This window comes from Ovis aries, chromosome 19 (assembly GCF_016772045.2).
Source record: "Ovis aries strain OAR_USU_Benz2616 breed Rambouillet chromosome 19, ARS-UI_Ramb_v3.0, whole genome shotgun sequence".
Lineage (NCBI taxonomy): Eukaryota > Metazoa > Chordata > Mammalia > Artiodactyla > Bovidae > Ovis > Ovis aries.
Window position 1 is genome coordinate 39,002,579 of NC_056072.1, and position 20,967 is coordinate 39,023,545.

The 20,967-nt window shown below is 41.4% G+C and overlaps 1 protein-coding gene across 23 annotated transcripts in view; it reads left to right on the forward strand.

The window, feature by feature from the left end:
* The window catches only part of CADPS (calcium dependent secretion activator), a 478,855-nt gene extending 458,103 nt beyond the window's left edge, over positions 1-20,752 (forward strand). For all 23 annotated transcript variants that reach the window (XM_060402261.1, XM_060402259.1, XM_060402264.1 and 20 more), the window contains 2 exons: positions 16,256-16,360; positions 19,605-20,752. In XM_060402261.1, coding sequence (XP_060258244.1) covers positions 16,256-16,360; positions 19,605-19,784 — 285 coding nt within the window. In that variant the 3' untranslated portion in view covers positions 19,785-20,752. The remainder of the gene's footprint in view (positions 1-16,255; positions 16,361-19,604) is intronic.
* The last annotated feature ends 215 nt before the right edge of the window (positions 20,753-20,967 follow it).

Consider the following 20,967-nt stretch of genomic DNA (forward strand, 5'->3'; position numbering starts at 1 on the left):
AGAAGTAGTAAGTGGGGAATATGGTTTACAGAGATTAAAAATAAAGCAAGAGGAAAGGGCGCCTTTGGGAAGCAGAGCCCAGCTGTACATGGTGAAAACACATGTTAACTTTTTAAAAAGCAGCACTTTGATTTTCTTCATCTCTGAGCCCCAGGCATCAGAACTTACCTTCTGATCTCCTTTATATAGGGGTGATCACCATGTACCCCTAAATGTTTCCTCCTCAGAGTTTGAGAAGTCTTCACCAGCGCCCCCGCCATCTTTTCTCCTCCATTCTCATGCCACTGACTTGTCTTTGAAACCTGGCCTTCCTGAACCAGCATCCGAGTATTGTTCCATGGACAGCTTCTTGGAAATCAATGCCATCTCTGGTCCTAAAAAGATGGTACCCTTTCCTTATGGGTACCATTCCCCAGAAAGCCCAGGTTCCCGAGGGCTGACATTGATGTAATTTTAAAACTGCTGAGAGAACTTTGGAAAACGGTCCTGGACCCATAGATACAGTTGTTGGCTTTATTGTCTTAGAATCCTTGCGGCTCTGGACTCTGCCTCCTGGATGGTATATGAGAAGCACCCAGTCATCTTCTGCTTGGAAACTCTCTGTGTGGTTGGACCAACAGCATCCCGTTTGTCTGTTTACCTGAATGTTTTCCATGGAGTAACAAATTATGTGAAGGTGCAGATCATGGGTTTTGGTGGTTGTTGTTTTTAATATTGAGAGTAGTGACTAAAACAATCTCAGCCCAGAAAAAGAACTCCCTGAAGTCAATATGAATTTTCCCACATAAGAACTTCAACTTTGACTCACAAAACTCTCACGAGTCATGACTTTATAGACAAAGGTGAATATGTGCGAATTATGAAATTAGCCTCTTAATGTGATTAACCAACCCTGTTTTAAAAAGACATAGTTGGCATTCCACTTTATCTTTCCGTTCGGTACATGAGTTACAATCCTTATTTTAGAGTATGATTTCTATAATCATTTCTATATGGTATGCAGATTTCTTATTCAGTTGCTTACGTCAATATGCTTGTGAATTAATGCAGTTAACTCTCGATGCACTTCCCGTACCTATGAAGCAGTCGGGGGCGGGCAGATGCTGTTCGTGAACAATCTGATTTCCGCTCCTGGGATGAATCTCTCTCCTCCCTCTAAGGTCCTTGTATGCGTCCCAGAGAGCAGTTTTCAGATCAAGTATTAACCCTTCTCACATGGATAATAGGTTAGTAGGATGTGCCACCAAAACTAGTTTCTTTTTCAACATAATTGAGCTTGAAGTGATTGAGATGACTTGAAAGTGTGAATTTGGATTGTAACTATACATTTTTCTCAAAACAGTAGGTTTCTTTGAGAGGACAGTGGCTCAAGGCATGGGGGTCCATTTTCTCAATGCACAGGGAGGCCCAGGACTAAATCCCCAACATATCCAGAGAAAAATAGGCCCTAGAAAAAGGTATTGTTAACCGGGGTGAGTTTGTTAATGTCCAAACTGCACACCTGCCCTGGGCAGCCCAGGCGGCAGACCAGGCCTGGCTAGAAGCTGATTGGGGATTAATCGCGTTTGGCTCATTATTTACGTCTCTTGGAGAAAGAAAGAGCCTGAGAAAATCCAGGTACCCGAGAGAGCTTTTTTCTTTTCCCTTAAGTATCAGGGATTGCTGAAAGTTAGGTATCAGCCTCTGACATTTGCTAAAGAACTTGTCTAGTTAATAAAAGTCCGAAACACAAGTATGTTCAGATTTAGTGATAGGTCCCATTGGTCAGCCAGAGGGTGTTAGAACAGCTGGTGTTGGGCCCATGTTCCATCTTCCATTCAGGGCTTGACCTCTAGTTACATTTTTATTCAATTACTTAGGTGTCCAGCAGTTTTAGAAATCACGTTGTGTACAGGAAAGCACAGATCTAATTTTGATACCTAGATTGGATTCTTTTTTTCAGGACAGCAGGGCATTGGAGGCTAATCAAAAGAGACAGAGGAGAGAGAGATATTTTGCTATTTGAGTACCTTAAGTTCACAGGTGGAAGGATTTTGCAGGGAGTCATGCCTCACTCATTTAACTTGATATTAAATAGGGCCTTGAGTTATAGGGGGGAAAAAATATGTATATATAGGGGGAGCTTACATGCTTCAGGATCTCTGGAAACAGGAAAAATAGAATGAACGTTAAAAGCCAGCTTATTACATATGGATTATATTTCCTTTTCTCCCTCTTTCATGGAGTATGAATCCATATCAGTATGGTGCTATAGAAGTGTAAAATGGAATTTAAAAAGTAACTATTTCTTGAGGTTGTTAGGAGAATTAAATGAGTTTAACCCATATAAACTGCTTAGAATAGTGCCTGACACATAAAAAGTGCTTGCTAAATGTTTACTGTCGTTATTTTTACTACTATTATTGTTCATTATTATTAGTTATGTCATTATAGGATTTTTTTTCCATAGGGATTCAGCGGAACATTAGTACCCCGAAAGCTATTACTAGGTGGCTCATGAAAAGTGATTCTTTAGTCAAATACATTTGGAAAATAGGAAGCAGAGTTCAGTGGGTTTCTTTACTGCAGGACTTTTCAGCGCATTTAATGTGTTAGTGCAAACCTGTGGCTCTGAATCACCAGTAGTATTCAGACCTAGTGTACAGTATGCATGTGTGCAAACACATTCACAGGCCAGGTAAAATTGAAAAGCTTGAAAATGTTACGCTAGTATCACTTGTAATTCTTTTTAAAAGCTTGTGATGAAATTCCTCTGGGTAGTCGTTTTGTCCTGTCTGCATTTGGCCCCATGGATGGGATAAGACAGCCAACGTTCCCCATTAAGAGTCTCCCATTTTTCCCCCTCCCAAGGAGGCCCAAGGGGCAACATGACTATCGTGCAGCTGGGAGGTTGCTGGTCTTTACTTGGCATTTGTTCTGTGTCTTCATAGTGGTTTTTAAAGACATCCCACAGCCTCCAATCCATAAACTTCAGAACCACCTTGGATTCAAAAGGTGAAAAGGCCTTACTCAAAATCTCAAAACAAGTTCTGATCTTGGACAAAGAGAGGAGTAGCCTCCCTCTGGGGCTTTCCAGTCCAAGTATATGTCACCGTTTAAATAAATAAAAAGACACAAACTCTTCGGATTAGTTCAGCTGGGCTGGGAGCCTTGAGATAAGAGGTCACTGGTGTGAGTTACTATGGTAATTGAGTAGTATCAGCACTAGTTTTGCTCTCATGAGCATTAAAGCACATAATAATAGGCAAACAACAGTGGTTAAAGCAAGCAGGTAGGATTACTATGTTCTTTTGTCAGAAGTATATAATGTCTTGTAGTCAGTTTTAAAGACTTCTCAACCCTCAAATCCACCCCACCATCACCTGCTGAGTAATTTTGTATGCTTAATCTCCTGCCCTCAACTCCCAGATCTCTGCTAATTTGAGGCAAATGGGTATTTCTGACATTAAATAGGGCAGCCAGGAAGCTCTGACCTAGAAAACCCGCATTCTGAAGCACTGAGAAAAAAAAATATATTCTTTTACCAATTTTGTTCAGTCTCTTTTGAATGATGAGGAGGGGGGGAATTAGCTTTCACTGCAATGGGAGGTTGCAGCCACCCAAGGATGGGGTTTTTGCAGAACCAGGAAAAAATAAAAGAAAGAAAAAAGAAAGAGAAACTTGCCGAGCATCCCCACTCCCAACTTCCCCCATAAAACTTGTCACTTCGCATTGCCATCCGCTACCCCAACAATAATCACTCCGTGCCTATTGCTAATTGCAAGCACAGCTGAGGCCCAGCGGGGGGCCCTTGCACAGTCTCAGGCCTTTATACGAGGCTCAATCTGTTGTATGGCACTTGTTCACACACAAAAAAACTACCAGCAAAGGCAGAAAGAGGCAGAGTCACAGGTTTCTTGTAATCCCTCCGCCTCCCCGCTGACAGCCCAGCCCTAGAAGCATTCCTGGTTTTGTCCTCCGCTTTACAAAATCTGAAGTGACCTTAAGCTACGAGCATGTCAGCTTTTGAATGTCGAGTTGCCGGCTTCTTCAGGTGCATTAAGGAGCAAGGGGGGTGGGGGGGGGCTACATCTGGCTTCTGCGTGTCTGTTTGCAGCACCCCTGGGGCGAGCTGTGGCTTCCTGTAACATGTAAAATATGAGTGTGAACTCAGGGTTCATGGCAAGGAACAGGAGGTCATGCCTCCATTCAGTTCTAAGTAAAGAAGCTGGGAGTTTGCAGATGTTTTTCTGTATGTGTAATGACACCACCCCCCGCCCCAGCCAGCGAGCACCCGAGCGCCGTTTTTTGATAAAATGTGCCACAATCAGTGTGCTACTTGCAGATTTATTCATATCAATTTTTGCAATTTATATATTCAGAGACAAGATTGCTATTTCGGCAACTTTATGTTGGATGTCATACGTTTGCATCTACAGAAAGAGGGAACGAAGTATGGGGCGGGGAGGGTGGGCAGAGGAAGAAAAGAAATTAAGTCTGTTCCTCGGGCCACCAGCTGGGGTGTTGTCAAGGAGACAAAGCGTCCAACGGGAGGGTCTGTGTCCCCCTTTTGCCCAGCGGTCACTTCCTGCCCAGGCTTGGAAGTGGGAAATCTGTAGATTCTGGCCCAGAAGAAGGTCCTGGAATGGCTACAGTGAGGAGGAGTCAGCTTGGGGATTTGGGAGCGAAAGTCCCCTTCCATAGATGAGGCCCAGGCCACCCAAAGAAAGGCCTTCCCATCCTCCTTCAGGGTCAAGGACTGGCCCAAGGAGGTATTTGGCATGGGCCTCCAGTGGGTCTGGTAGGGGGCACCCAACCCTTCCTGTCCACCTTGCCACCCTCTAAGATGAGAAGGGAATTAAGCCTCCTGTGAGATCTCCGCTTACAGAAATTTCTGTTTGCAGCCCAAAGCCTCATACTGTATTTTCAGCGAAGGAAGACATTGGTCGAGCAAACATGGAGATTAATCCTCCTTAGCCTGGGGAATAAATGTTCCTCAGTGGGGCAGTGTTAATTGCCGAGCTGGGTACAAAGATCATTTTGAGGCATTTAAGAAATACATGATTTTTATTAGTATAACTGTTCCATGTAGGAGTTATTTTTCAGCAAAGGGCAAAAGCTTTGCCTGCCTCACATTATTAGCCTAATTCTACTTAATTGTTTCCTAAAATAAGGGCTTCCTAAACACACATTCCAAACCTTAATAAGTCTGTTGTGGGGGGGTGGTGATTCTGAATGGTGGAGCCGCTGCCCTTTTGGGCAGAGGGAACTGGGGTCTTGGGGCTGAGCGCTGCTTGATCAATCTGTACGGGGAACATCAGGGGGCGGGGAGCAGGAAGGGGACGGGGGAGTCTCCGTGAAAACATATGAGGTGATGTGTCACGCGGTGTGAAAAATGCATCCTTTCTGGCTGTTTGGACCCAATCCTCTATGAGGATTCTCAGTTCTCATCTCTGGGCTTCATTTAATTCTCTTTCACAGATTTAGAAATGTTGGCCCCGTGGCATGTTTTAAATAAACCCAATAAGTGACTGAGCAAATGCTACCAGATATGTTCTTTGTTCTGCACAGTCGCAGAGCTCGGCCTTGAGAAATCATCTCCTCCCGGCCCCCGTTCCTCATGCACATCATTTTTTGGCTTTTTGTGAAACACGATTGAGTGTTCCAGATTAGAACATGTACATTGCTACCTGGCCGTGCTTTCTTTAGCAAAGTTTCCTTTTCAATCAGGAGAGCAATACTGCATTTACCTTCTTTTCGTTTTGATTGTGGTAAAAACAAGCATGATGTAAAATTGATCAGGTTAACCATTTCAAATGGTACAGTTCAGTGGTGGTAAGTGCATTCACACTGTTACGCAGCCAATTTCTGGAACTCTTTTAAGTCTTGCAAAACTGAAAGTCTATAGCCATTCAACAGTAACTCACCATTTTCCCCCTCCCCAGCCCCTGGCAACCACATTCATACACTGCTCTATGAATTTGACTACTGTAGATACCTTATGGAAGTGGAATCATAGTATTTGTCTTTTTTTTTCACTGACTGACTTAGCACAGTATCCTCAAGTTTTCTCCATGTTACAGCATTTGACAGGATTTCCTTCCTTTTTAAGATTAAATGCTGTTCCACCATGTATAGATACCACCTTTTGTTTATTCATTCTTCTATCCATAGCCACTTGGGTTGCTTCTGCCTTTTGGCTCTTGCAAATAATGCTGCTTTGAACACAGGTGTGCAAATATCTCTTCAGGATCCTGCTTTCCATTTCCTTGCATCTGTGGAATTGCTGGGTTTCCATCTTTTTATAACAGCAGGTACTCAGGTTGTGGAAATGGTGGAAGATTGGTATCCCAATGGAAGTTGAAGCTGCATTCACAGCAGAAAATTCACTTTCGTGCCTCCTTTCTGTGCCTTTCTGTCTTTAGGTAAATATCTGTGAGCTGATCTTTGAGTTTTTTTCATTCAGAGTTGGAAAACTTTACAGAAATATCTTGGAAGTATTAGGGAAGCAGACCTTTTGGATGCTATCTCAGCTCCTTGCAGGTAGCCATTCACCATACTGAGATGTGGGGTTGGGCGGGATACAAGGAGACTTGTGACCTGCTGGATTTCACATAGTTTGATTGATTCAGAACCGGCAAACTCATTTCCCATATGGCTTTGGGTATTTTGGACAGCTTACTGAAATTGTCAGCTTATCAAACCATTAAAATATATATATATATATATATATATATATATATATATCTTCCAAAGAGAGATCCCTGTATAACCTGTATAAATATAACCTTTGAATTAAACTCTCCTGCTTGATTTGATCCTAGAAAGAACCCTTTGGGACTCTTACTTTCCTTGTATTTTCTCCCAGGCAACTAGTAGTGATGGTATTGACTTGGTGAAAAGGCTACAGTGCATTTAGTCAAGAGTCCAAGTAGAGTCATTATTTTGAACATCCATTTGAAATGTCATTCCTGAAGACATTGCTTGTTGCACATTTCTCTATATTTCAGGTTTAGACAGGTAAAATTTGGTCTTGAATAGATAACTGCTTATTTTGATAAAAGAATATTAAGGTATCACTTAGGCCCTTTTGAAGGAAATTAAAAATAAAATTGCTCCCATATGTTAAATTCTATATATGTTCCTATAGAAGAAGCAAAAATTTTAAAAAGTATCGATTTAAGTCAAAGTTTAAAAAAAATATTTAATTTGCAGTATCTCTTCCTTATGAGAAGAAACTAAAGGCAAAAGAGTCGCTGGGTTCTCTTCATACCACGTTGGGGTTCTCTTCTTACCACATTGTAGATAGCAAAGGTCTCTGGAACCATGGTTTCAGCAAGTTGCCTCTGATGTCCCCCTCAGTCTGGATTGCATCAGACTTTCAGAGGTTGCTGTCCAGAGTTTAGAACCCTGAAAAGCCACAGCATCTAGACAGCTTTGTAAAGATTTCAATGAAATGGTTTTTAGCCATCCAGAGAATTATCAGTTCAGTCACTCAGTCGTGTCCAACTCTTTGCAACCCCATGGACTGCCGCATGCCAGGCTTCCCTGTCCATCACCAACTCCCGAAGCTTGCTCAAACTCATGTCCATTGAGTCGGTGATGCCATCCAACCATCTCATCCTCTGTTGTTCCCTTCTCCTCCTGCCTTCAATCTTTCCCAGCATCAGGGTCTTTTCCAGTGAGTCAGTTCTTTGCATCAGGTGGCCAAAGTATTAAAGATTTAAAAAAAAAAAAAAACCTTCAATTTAAAAAAGAACACTTGGGACAGCCTAGAATGTCACCCTGATTATCTATACCCTCGGATTGTGGTATCTTTGTGCTTTTATCTGGGCGTCCTGAAGCTGTGACTGGAAATACCCACTTCGAGAAGCAGTTGTTTTGGTGAATCAAATCCTGTATTACAGTGTCACTCATGTAAGGCAAAAGATTGCATCTTTTAACTACATATCATTTTTTTTAAGTACTCAGATGATATACCCTCTTAGTGAAGCATATCAGCTCCCTTTGGGGGCTCTGACAAATTCTGAAACTTATGTGCAGTCTTTTAGTGTTCATCGACTTGGCACAGATGTCTTGAACATGCCAAGCCTTTGTCAAACCTTCTCTGAATCTGGAGTAGAACACCAAATACAACCAGATCCTTAGCCGTAAGAAACCCGTGAGGCTGTGGAATTTTGGCCCAGGTCGACAAAGCTTTGGAGACTTTGGTAGGAGTGTGGAGGAAACCTTAATGAAGCTTTTCACATGCTCTTAAATTACCCAAATTGTAAGAAAGAAATATGCATTGAAAGCTTCAAATGTAAAATATTTCATTACAGTATTTCAATACAGCCATTTAAATAGGTTGCAGGTTTCCTTTCTGCTAATAATAATCTACTTTTGTCCCAAAAAGCAGCATGAGGAACATAGTCACATGGGTGTGGTCCAAGTATTATCTTTCTCTTTGACTCTCTGCCAACATATAAAGTGTCCTTTCTTCATTAAACTGCTGAGGCAGTTTCTCTGATGTCTGGCTGTGTTGCATTGGAGAAAGGGTACTTTCCAAAGAAAAGAAAAAATCTTCCAGGTTTCACTGTGTTTCCTCACTTCAGAAATACAGGTTGCTTATCAAGAAGTTATAAATTACCTGTTTGCTCAGGTCTTATGCAAAGAATGGGAACTGCTCAGAAAGCTTTGCACAACCCTGACTAGCTGGCACTTAGGAACGTACCATTAATATTTCTTATTCGTGGAATAAGGTAGGACAGCAGGGCTAGATAGTAACAACCGACACTTAGTATATGCCTGGTGCTGTTGTAAGCATGCCACATGTATTAACTCATTTAATTCCCACAGCAACCCTAAGTGGTTTTTCTGATCATCCCCATTTAGCAGATAAGAAAACTGAGGCACAGGGATGATAAGGAATTTATCAGGATTCTAACACAGGACAGGCCTGATTCAAGTCCAGTCTCTTAAGCTGTACTGCATCTCAGCCTCTTGAGGCCAGGCTTCATCTCTTGCTAGCTAGTAGACCACTCCGCTTCTCTGAGTTTCAGTTTCCTAGTCTATGAAGTGAGGCTATAGATAATGATAAAGACTCAACTGTCCAGACTTTAGCCACGAATTGCCCAGGCCCTTAGCACTTTGCCTCCCTGGCATGAGTAGGGTGAACATGCCAGTTTCAAACGAAACATGTATTTGGAAATGAGCCAACAGTAGAACTCAGATCATTGTAAATTTTGACGATCATTCGTGAATAGGTTGTATAGGACAGAGTCACAGTTTTTAATCAAAGAAGGTGTGTGAAGAGATGTGTTTGTGCATGGTGTGGTTATTGGTCCTTAACCAAATACCATCATTTCTGAAAGGGTACATTTTCATGTATCGGGCTAAATATTACCTTCTGTTGTAGGCATGCGCTTGGAATTTGTATGTAAATGCTTATGGTTTGCCAAAAGTGGTACACTATAGTGCGCATGCTATGTACTTCTATAAAATTTTTCTTTGAAGAAAAAAGCAACACAGGAAGAACTCTTTGCACTAGACTATTTTCGTTGGATTTGATATTCCACCCAAAATCATTTCCCTTTCAGCCCTTTCTGATGACACCCTATTTAACTGAACATGAAACTGAATTTCCCCAAGGCTCTCTTCCTCTCCCTGTTCACAGACAGTGTTAAAGCTTTTGATGGATACTTTTTCGGAACTGAAATTTTGGTCAGTGTCATAACATTTGTATCTCCAACACTCTGTTAGGAAAATTAAATCCATTGTGACAGAGGCAGTTTTTCTAGTTGTATTTGTCATTGAAAACTCAAACTGCCCACAGTGAGAGTTTTCTCTTAGTAGCAATTGCTGAGTTACCAACCTAAGAGAAAAGAAGAAGAAATGAGGTAGGACTACAGATAGAAATTAAAAATACATTGATGCTAGCTAAGAAATAGCATCCCTTACCCCCATCCAACTTTTCTGAATCATTTCTCTTTAAGAGTCAACAATGATCGTCTCTCATCCATTATTAGTTCTGTAAGGCTGTTGAGTTTTTTTGTTTGTTTTTTTTGTGTGTGTGTGGTGGGAAAACCCCTGACTCCACACACTATACCTAGCAACTTTCTAGGCTCATAGGAAGTAGAATATTTTCAATAACAGGCCAAGCTTAGACTCTGAGGGAGACAGTTCCAAAAACACTGGAACCCACCCACACACTTCTCCTTTGAGAAATTCAGAGCTGAATGACTTTGCTGAAAGGGTACCTGGCAAGTAGATCTGTTTCTATATAAACAAGCCATTGGTTTTTAAAATTATTGAGCTAAGTGTGACAATTTACATAGGTGTAGTGGTAAATAACCAATTTGAAGCCTGCTTCACTGCTTACCAGTCATCTGAATACAGGCTACTTATTTAACTTACCTATGCCCCTTTTTCTCATCTATAAAACAGGGTTGTTAATACCATTGATACTTGTTTAAGTGTGTCATTTTGTTTTATATTTTTTATTTTTAGTATTGATGTATTTACAATACATATTTATGTATTATGTATTTACAATATGGTGTTAATTTCTGCTGTACAGCAAAGTGACTCAGTTACGCACACGCACATATGCATACATTCTTTTTTATATTGTTCTTTTCCATTATGGTCTATCCCAGGACACTGAATATAGCTCCCTGTGCTATACAGTAGGACCTTGTTGCCCATCCATCCAGTATCTGATAGTTTGCATCTGTTAACCCCAAACTCTCAGTCCATCTCTCCCCTTATTGATACTCTTAAAAGTTCAGCTCTGTGGTGAAATTACATAATGCTTATAGAATGCTGTGCACATTACTTGTACATTCCAAGGACTCGATGTTCAGTGAGTAGGTAGCTGTATTAATTTGGGGTACTGTGTGTTTGTGTGTGTTAGGAATCCTGTACAAAATAGCACTTTGCCAAAACTATAGACTCTAAAGGCTTAGAGAATGGTATGGTGTGATAGGCAGCCATGTAAGGTAAGCAGATACATTAGCCCTTGCAATTTAGTGAATATGGAAACACTACAGAATAGTTTTATCTCCTTCTCAGCCTCTATTCCTTATTTTCATTGCCACTCACGAATGCGATGTGGCTGGCTCTGAAAACAAATGAGTCATTAATAGTAAGGTCCCTTTGGGATGTTGAATTAACATCAAGGTGGGGGAGGGTGGAAAATTTAGACTCATCTAGGTGGCTGTGATGGTAGAGGAATGAAGGCAGCAACCTTTTTATAGTGTGGTAACACTGTATCCCGCTGATGAGGGACTATCCAAATCCAGTATAACAACCCAAACATGTTGTCCAGTGAGGTGTGAATTATCTATCCCATCTCACAATCCTACGGCACTTCCAGAGGATAAAATTCCCAGATAAACAGTGAACCCAAGTATAGGGACTGGGGAGAGATGAATGAATCACTTCTCAGTTTCAAAATCTTAATGAGTGATCAACGTAAATGTCTTAATATGTTTTTTAAAATTGAATGCAAGACATCCATAATGAACAAACTCATATTTGAGTTTGTAGTAATTAAAGGCAGCATCCAATCCTGCACTTTTGCAAGACCCTGTCTCACCCTAATTCTAGCTGCAGTGAAGCCCCACTTACAGAAGAGACATGTTATGTGTAAGGATTCCTCTGCATTAAGTCAGTGTAGTTAGTTGCAGGGCAGAATGTGTGACCTGAGTATATCTGCATGTTGATTTTTACTAGAAATGGATCATGAAAAGTCTTCTGTATTGTGTATTATTCATAAAAGGATATCTGGTCCATTTTGGGGGAGTAATAATAACAATACTGGCTAAATTTTATTGAGTGCCTACTATGTGACAGTCACTCTGCTAGGCACTTTACACAATTACCTCTTTTCACTCTCACAGTAATCCTATAAAGTAGGTACTAATATTAACCCCAAGAAGAGACTAGGGGTCAGAGAGTTAAGTAGCTTAAGAGTTGAGTTTATCCAGCTAATAAGTATCCAACCCAAGCTGAAGGTGTAATTTATCCATGTAGAGTTTGCAAAATCACTCATTACTTGTCTGAATCCTTTGAATCCAATATTTAAATCTAGGTCAATATAGTTTCAAATGTGTATAACGGCACTCAGGATGGTTTTATAGGTTTGGGTGATGCTCTAACACAAAGCCTCTCTACAGTGGGATTGCTTTGTTGAGAGCTAGTCATGTGTCCTGTAAGACCTAAGCATATGATCCCAGAGATATTCCAATAGGAATAATCTCTTCCACCACCTCATGGCTTTCTCTGGTCATTTGTTCTGTGTTCTTCCTTGTTTTGTGGCATTTCTTGGTTTGAGAAAGAGACGGAATAAAGAGGAGAGAGGTGATGGTGATGATGACAACGACGACGGTGGTGACTGTTGTTATGATGCTGGTGGTAGTGTTCATTGTGGAAACAGCTAACATTTATTGAGGCCTTATTATGTGCCAAGTACTGTGATGTGAGCTTTATTAGCATTAATTCATTTAGCCATCAGAAGGGCCTGTGAAAGAGTGACTAATTCCCATTGACTGAACAGGAAACTGAGTCTCTGAGAACATAAGTAATTTGCCCAGGATCACAAACCTAGGTGAAAAGGAGGTCAGGCCTATGACGTTAACAATTGTGTGGAAAAAAGGAAGGAAAGTGAAAAGAAAAAAGAAAATCAATGGTAAGGTTTTAGATCAGCCTTCCAAGTTCTCTTTTTTTATTTTTTTGCATTCAATTAAAAAATATTTTTTAATTTAAGTGTGGTTGATTTATAGTATCATGTTAGTTTTAGCAGCTTAGAAACCCAAGAAGTTCCCAACTCTCTAAGGGTTTACTAGCCTTTCTTCTTTTGGCTTCTAACTGTAAAACCTTCACAAAATTATTCCCTAGGGAATGTACTTTCATGGTGCCCAGGTAACTGGTGATTTTATTTCTCAAGGGCTTTTTTAGGATTAAATTAACCTTATGTAGGTAGTTTGCAGTTAACATACCTGAACTAAGGCAAGGCATAGTATATGTTATGCACTCGCAAGTTTTATTTCTAACGGTTTAGAGTGCATTTTACCAAAATTTTTGTGGCTATCTCTGGAAAAGGCATATCTGAACCAAAGACAAAACAAAGCAGGGAGAACTTAAAATGTTGTATTAATTTCATCTTTCAAAGAATCATAACAAATCTGCTATATTAGCATCAATCTCAAATAAAGCAAACCTGATTAATAAGCACTGTAAACTGCATGAGGAAAAGCAAGAACACCCCAGACACCCAGTAATATGCTGATGAAATGCTTTAACAACTGGCTTTCTAGAAAGGAGAAGGCCCTAGTTGGTGGCGTTTGCCAATTTCCATAGGGTAAGAACTCCCACTAAAGCCTATTTCTAGCTATCAGTGTGATACCCCCCAAATGTAGAGTTGGGAAGAGATACACCAGATTAGCTCTCATGCCCAGTGCACTGTTACACCCTCCTAGGTAGCAGTCTTTAGATGATCAGCTTTTTCATGCCAGTGCCTAACCCTGCAAAACCGCCACTTACGGACTCACTAGCAGTGTGACTGCGGGCAAGTCACTTCACCTCTCTGGGCCTTGGGTGCCTCCTCTCCAAGGTGGAGATCAAAGGAGGAAGATCCCTTTCACCCCTTAACGTTTTCAAGTTCTCGAAGGCAGTGACTCCTGCTTCCTCCAACATCCAAGTGCCTGTAAGCGCCTTTCTGGAAAACCAAGTTAGCACCGCACTTCATCCAAAAGTGTCTCCAATTTCATCTCCTGAGCATAAGGTTTGGAAAGGAGTGACTTACTCCCTTTTGCCTCTTGAAATGTGTAGCCAATGGGGCATCATACATTTTTTACACTTCTTTCACGCGATGTGAGATCCAGGAGGAAAAGCATGGATGTTCCAGGGCTTTCTTGTTCTCCTGGAGTGGAAATCTGTGAGTGTGATAAGCTGACGCATCCATCTCCCTTTCAGCAGCACAGAAAGAGTATTGAGAGCCGTCTACCTTTTTCTTGTTCTTGTTTGACTATCCAAAAGCCATTTTTTACAAGAAGGGGAATTACTTATATGAAATAGCGGGTGGGGGGCGCTCGTTAGTTTCTTCTTCCCCTGAAAGGTGGCATGTCTCTCAGCAAAGAGAAAAAGGCATGTTGCACAAGGCTTGCTGGCAGCGATAGAAGCCAGCGCCGGTTTGCCTGTTGTCACAGCCAAAGCGAAATGCCACCTCTGCCTAGAAGCCTGAGTGCCACATTCCTCTTTTGTGTCCCTGAGATGCACCCATCATGGGGCCCTGGTCTGGTCGAATTGGCCGGGAGGTCACCCAGGTTCCTTTGAGGGTCATTCTCCAACCCCAGGAGGTGGGAGTGGGGGGATAGGGAGACGTTGCTCATGACTCTCAAAATAGACTATTTGAGCCCCCAGACTGCATGTCAGATAAAGCCAGTAAATGTGGGAATTTGAGACCTGGGGTAAACACAAGAGGGCCCCCAGTTGCTGAGAGTAAAGCAGGGCTGCACCCATAACCTAGTCATGTTCCTGCCCGGCCCCTTAACAAACCCAGAAGTGGTGACAGCCAGAGCTCCAGGATCCCACGGCAGGAGGTGCCAAAAACCCCAAATAATCACATCCACCACCCCCACCAAAAAACAATGTTTCGGTAAATGTTCTTACTCCCAGAGGGGAAAACCTGTCCACGCCTAAAGTAGCTTGACCAGGGCAAACCCCCTCCCGACATGGGGTGAACTGCACATCTGAAGGAAAAGAACACCCCCACCCCACCCACTCTTTTGGGGAGGGACAGAAGGTTCCCCGAAACTGACAGTTTCGCCTCCATGATCTTTAAAAGAGCAGAAGTTGGCTGTGAGGCTGCAGTGCTGCTTCGATTGGGGTAGTGTGGTCTCTGTTTGCGGCTGGGCTCCAAGGAGAGCCACAATTGGCTCTGATGAGGAAAGAGCCTCGAAATGGGAGATTGCAGAGAGGGGCCATGGCTGCGACTGTGTCGTTTCTTGCAAGGTGAAACTTGGCAGTTCTACCTTGCAAGTAAAAACCCAAATTAATTTTTTTTTTTAAGAAATTAAGTCAGAAACAAGGCTTCGGAAAAACTGTGAGTGTTAGGCATAAACTGATTTTGGATGATCTTTAGGTGAGAAAGGGTGGAGTTACCATCAGAAACATGTTTTTATTTATGCTTTTCAAATCTCCACTGGTGTGCGTGTGCATGTGTGCGAATGTGCGTGTCAGTTAGCAGGAGAGTATGCAATGTTTCAATTCTTTAACCACTTTTTTTTTTTACATCTTTTCTGTGCACAGTTCATATACTTCCTATAAATAAATATATAGGTCCATCCACACCTTTTCATTTTATTTGTAAATTGTTTGGTATAAGCAGCAACGCGTAATGAAACCTGGTGAAGTTTAAAAGATTAGATTTTTTTTTCGTACTGACACTTCATAACACTGTTCATATGTCTCCGAGTGAGATTTATGAATATATGAGCAGTGCTGCAAAATTATACCGCACCAGAGACTCTCTTCACCACAGGGGTGGCAGTCTAAAGTGACACAGCTTCAAGCATTTTTCACAGACAAGAAGCAAAATTTAACCCCCTTAAGGGGAAGTATGATTTCAACAGCTTGAAATGAGCTCATTTGTAGATGTTTTTTCCCCCCTCTCATCTTCCATAATTTTTGGGTGTTAAGATTAAAACAGATTGCACAGCCAATGTAAGGCCACATAAGCTGCCCAGAGTATAATTTGGCCGTTAAAGAGAAACCCTCCCTCATTGTTTTTATTCAGATGCCCCATTAGGGTAAATGAAGGTAAACTTTGCCCTAAATTCCCAAGACTCTCAGCCTGATTCCCCGAACCATCCTAAGTAGACAGGGTCTGGATTTCTCAACAGGTAAGTAGCCAGTGGCATCAACTGGCTCAGTGGAGCCATCTTCCCGGACCCCTGAGACAATGGCATTAGGACATACACAGTGACTTACATCTCGGCTGAGTAAAATGAACCAACAGAGCAAAAGATGGTCCTTATGAAACTGATTGCATATGAGGTGTGTAGAGTGGAAGAGTTCTGTGTTCAACCCAGAGTCCAAACCGCTCTCTTTTCGGCTGACCTAGGACTCTGAGACTTTGTGTCAAATCACTGTTCGTGATCTCTGTGCTCTCAAATTCTAACCATTTTGTCTTCCTTTTGGAGCAGAGCAGGGTGCTCACACGTGGCCTGTTCCCTCTCTGCTGTTTAAATGCTCCACGATGTGTTGGCTGGAGAACTTTTGTCTCTTTTTTCAGCAATGGTACAACAGCTCCATGAACGTGATCTGTACCTGGCTGACGGACCGGATGGACTTACAGCTTCACATTTATCAGTTGAAAACTCTAATTAGGATGGTCAAGGTAAAAGAAAACATGGTGATTCTCCTTTGCAAATAGCTGGCTGAAATACATTGCATTGGCAAGCTGTAGGACTTCTCTAACACAAAGAATATTAGTTTATGTATAAAACAAGACAATTCTAAAAACAGTATCTCAGGCAAGAAAAACCGATGAAATCATTGTGGGCTGCCTGGTTAATTTATTATTCAGACATCAAAGGGAAATTTAATATAAAGGCATTTGATACGTTATCCAGACTGGAAAAATACTTTATGTATTTGCCATGCAGATATACTGCTGGAGCCATTGTGCCCTTTTGCATTAGACTTTCAGAAGCTGGCTTTGGGGTACCGCCATGCTAATCACCTCCATTATGAATTTCATTTATGGTTTAATTAAATTAAATTTTGCCACAATTAATTTAATAGAAATATTTACCTCCGGCTTCTTCTAAATATGTCCTGTGACCATTATCAGGATGCAAATCAATATTGTTCTCATAGTTAATTGAAGTAGTTTTTCTTGCAATGCGTGTATACAATCAAATGTAAAGGATCACGAAGGTGAGGTAACATACCCTGAACGTAGCTTTTTTTCCCCCTGTTCTTGTGTGTGTGCCTTGGACTAATGATAATTATTTCAGCGTGAAATCTCAGTGGTTTACATGAAATAATAAGATCACAGAAGGGGGTAAATACGTTTTTGATCATTTCAGTTTCCATTTGATGCTGCACCGTAGAGGGTTTTAAAAACATTCGTATGCAAAAACCTCATTCAAAGCACAAAGTCTCTTTAAAAATATTTTAACAATAAAACAGGGCTGAATTCTATTTCTTAACAGTTTGCCAAAAGTCACCCCCTCCCGCCTGCCCCATTTCTTAGTCTCTTTCGGATTAGCACCATTTCATTCAAGGTACTCCTCTACCTCAGTGCTGACTTAAAACCAATTACTGTTCCGTTGAGTGTAATTAAGGAGAATTATTATCATATGCATTTGATCTCAAAAAGAGTCCTCCCAGGGAAGGTTACAGACAGTGTATTGCAGCTCCTAAAAAAGAAACGTATGCAGTCAGACTATGTACCCAGCCTTATTTTCATATTTTTAAATGTAAGTTCCTTAAGGCAACCTCACTAACCATTGCCTGATCCCTTGAATTCCATTTTCTGGCTATAAATACTCTTAGGGGAATTTTTTTCTATTTGACCTTTCCTGGGCAGACATGCATTTTAGTCTGTTACAATATCTTCCCATTACTGATATTTCCAGATTTTTGTTGAGACTGTTGGAATTAGCAATATTTTATTAAGAAAAAAAATATAAGTCAGAGAGGAGGTTGCTTCTTAGCCTCTGCCAAAAACAACACAGACATGAGCCACAGGGAAAGGGACACAGAAACATCCCTGCCAAAGGAACTCCTTCACTTTTGCCAAAAGTGGGCCCGGCTTAACTACAGCCACAACACAGAGGGATGAAGCAGCACTCACCACCTCTTCGCTAAGTACGTTAACCAGGGGCCTCCTCCTCCTTCAGGCAAACTTCCAATGATAATTGGCTTTCTTCCCCTGCCTCTCCATCCACTCCGTTTATTCATCCATTCATTCGTTATCCAGCAAGCATTTGTTCATCCATCCAACCTGAGACAAATATTAGTTGAGCCCCTACTTATGTGTTACCCAGTGGAGTATTTTTAAAAAAAAGAAAAACAACTCTATGTCATTAGACATGCGGAGTCTGGTTGAGAAACACACTGCTCTGGAATTTGAATAGAGAGGAGAGTATTTGAATGGTCTCTACCTTTCTTTTCCCCATCATATTCTGGCAACCAATTCTAAGTGCTTGAAAAGTACAGAACAACCAAGTAAATCGTCTGGATATCTGGTCTCCACCAGACTGGCATCTAATCAACCTCTTACCCATACCCCCTCCAGGTGAAGACACAATTCTACTAGCTACCTAGCCTTGCAGCTTGAGCCACAGTTAGGGTGACCTTTGAATTTCTTTTAAGTAATTAGGATGTACTTTTTAAGTAGTTAGGATGAACGGATTACTTTTAAGAAAGAAAAGTGCTACAGATAATCATACTGGGACCACAGATATAACCTGGCAAAGGGAACCCATGGTCCTCCTATTTATAATCTTTTGTTATTGGTCTTCATTGAGCTGAGCAGCATTCACGAGTTAACTCTGCAGTCATTACCACATGTGATTTTCAGGAGTGGTTGACGTGGTGAATGACACTAGGACTGCATCAGATGGACTCTAGAAACCAGAAATCCTAATGCAAGTGGTGTTGAAGTATGTTACTGTACCTTCCTTTGACCCCTTAGCATGCTTCCCATATCAAGAGGAGAAACAAACAGCAGAATCAGTAGCTGAAATGATATGCAGTGTGATGAGGAGAGTTGTAGTTAGAGAGGGACCTTCTGCAAAAAAACATGTCTTGCGAAGTAGACAACAGCCAGATGCTTCTGGTCATGTTCAATTAACGCAAAGGGATTCCTAGAAAAACAGTCCCTGGGATACCTCAGGAAATCCAAGAGAAATTGCCTGAAGGAACAAAGAAAAAACTGGTGGTACAGCAACACCAAACCATTGTTCTTGAAAAAGAGCCAAATTTCTTCCCTGAGACCACGAAGTTGTGAACAGAATAGATACACTTCTTTCCCAAGGAGACAAGCCATGAGTCACATGCCTGCAACATACTGATGAGGCATTAACGCTCCATCTTCCCCCTAATTGTGGCTGCCCGTGATCGGTTTCATACACCAATATGCATATGTCTGTCTTGCGAATGAGACAAAGGGATACGCAGTCACAAACCTCAAAGAATACTGAAGACCAGACTGCAGCAGCAATCACAAAATACCATATCACGCAATCCATTATTTATGTGTTACAGCTATTCACACTGTCTATCATATGATAGTATACTAACCCAAGAGAAAGAACCAGACCCAAAAAAAAAGGAGAACCAAAACAATGATGGAACATTTCCCTTTATGAAACTGAATAAACAAGCTTATGTTCTTTGCTTTGTCTCATCTAATACAGTTTATCCTGTCACCATTTCTCATTTTCTGTCATTCAACAAATCTCAGTTTTCAGTACAAGTGAATTCTGAGCATGGTGGCTTCTCATGTGGCAGTGCATGCAGTGTGACACTTAGCTGAGGCCACTGTTCTCACCCCCACACTCGCCTTGAGCCCCCTCCCACCCTCCATGGAGATGAGACCTCCCTCATCACTGCATCTTTTCCCTCTTTAGAAAACCTATAGAGATTTCCGATTGCAAGGAGTCCTGGACTCGACCTTAAACAGCAAGACCTACGAAACCATCCGGAACCGTCTCACTGTGGAGGAGGCCACTGCGTCTGTGAGCGAGGGTGGGGGCCTGCAGGGGATCAGCATGAAGGACAGCGACGAGGAGGACGAAGAGGACGACTAGAATGCTCAGGCTCGGGGTCCGTTAGGACAGAGTCTTGTAATCAATGCATGTCCTTAGTCTGTTAGTTAACCCCATTAGGGAATTTTCTGTCGACTACCATGCCCATGAGATATGTACCGAGACAATTGCCATTTTAGGTATGTGGTACCAAGATTAGCAAATGACCTTTCAAATACCATTTTGGAGAATACATAGCTCAGTTGCTAGGTGTACCCCTGTGTACAGCAGAGTCCAGTGATGCTTCATTAATGTGCTGTGTGTGTACGTTGACAGTAAATGGATATGAGGGCGAGTACGCCAAGTACCTTCTTTATTTCCCATATGTGGATGCCAGTTATTCAAATGAGTACAATAAATTAATTTAAGACAAATAGATCTGCTTTGTGTTTTGAAAAACAAAAGGCAAGTCTCCAACAACCAACTCTTGGTTCCTTCTCTTCCCCTGAAACTGAAAAAAATGAACCCTTGGCATCCTTGTTAACCCATACTGTCATTTATCCAAATAATTACCCAAAAAAAGGATGGCTACATACCAGTGGCTTGATCCTCTTAATTGCCGTGGCACGAGCGATCCTCTCATGACATCCAGCACAGTTCAGAGCCACTGTCTTCTATCAAAGTTTATCCTATTAAATGTTACGCTTTTATGTTTCCATAACCATGTATGTAAAAAAAAAACCTGAATATTTAAATTATGACCCTAGACTATAAATGTGTTTATATTAAGATATGGATATTTCCTTCAGTAGATTGTAACCATAGTTTAAAATTATTTTGTTCCATGTTGGTTTTTATATCTGTCATGTACATTGCATTTTGTTCTGTAACTGCATGACCCTGGGGTCCTCTGCAGAGCTCTTTCTTTCCGTGTAAAGTAGTAGATCCATCTTGCTTTTGCCTTATATAAAGCCTACAGTTATGAAAGTGCGGAAAACTGTGGCTTCTCAATAAATAACTATTCAGATGTCCCAAGAGTACTTTTGAGTCTTTTTTCCTTGCATCTCCTTTGAAAGCCGGAACTAAAACACACAAATCAGGAAGATGTGGACAAGAGGAGGCAAGGGGTCATTTTCACAGAGTGTTCTCGAACCTGCTGGAGTGGGTAGTTTACAAACACTTGTCTCCACGAGAAACAGTGTAAAATTCCATTAATGCAGACTCCACTAATTCAGAATCTGTGGGC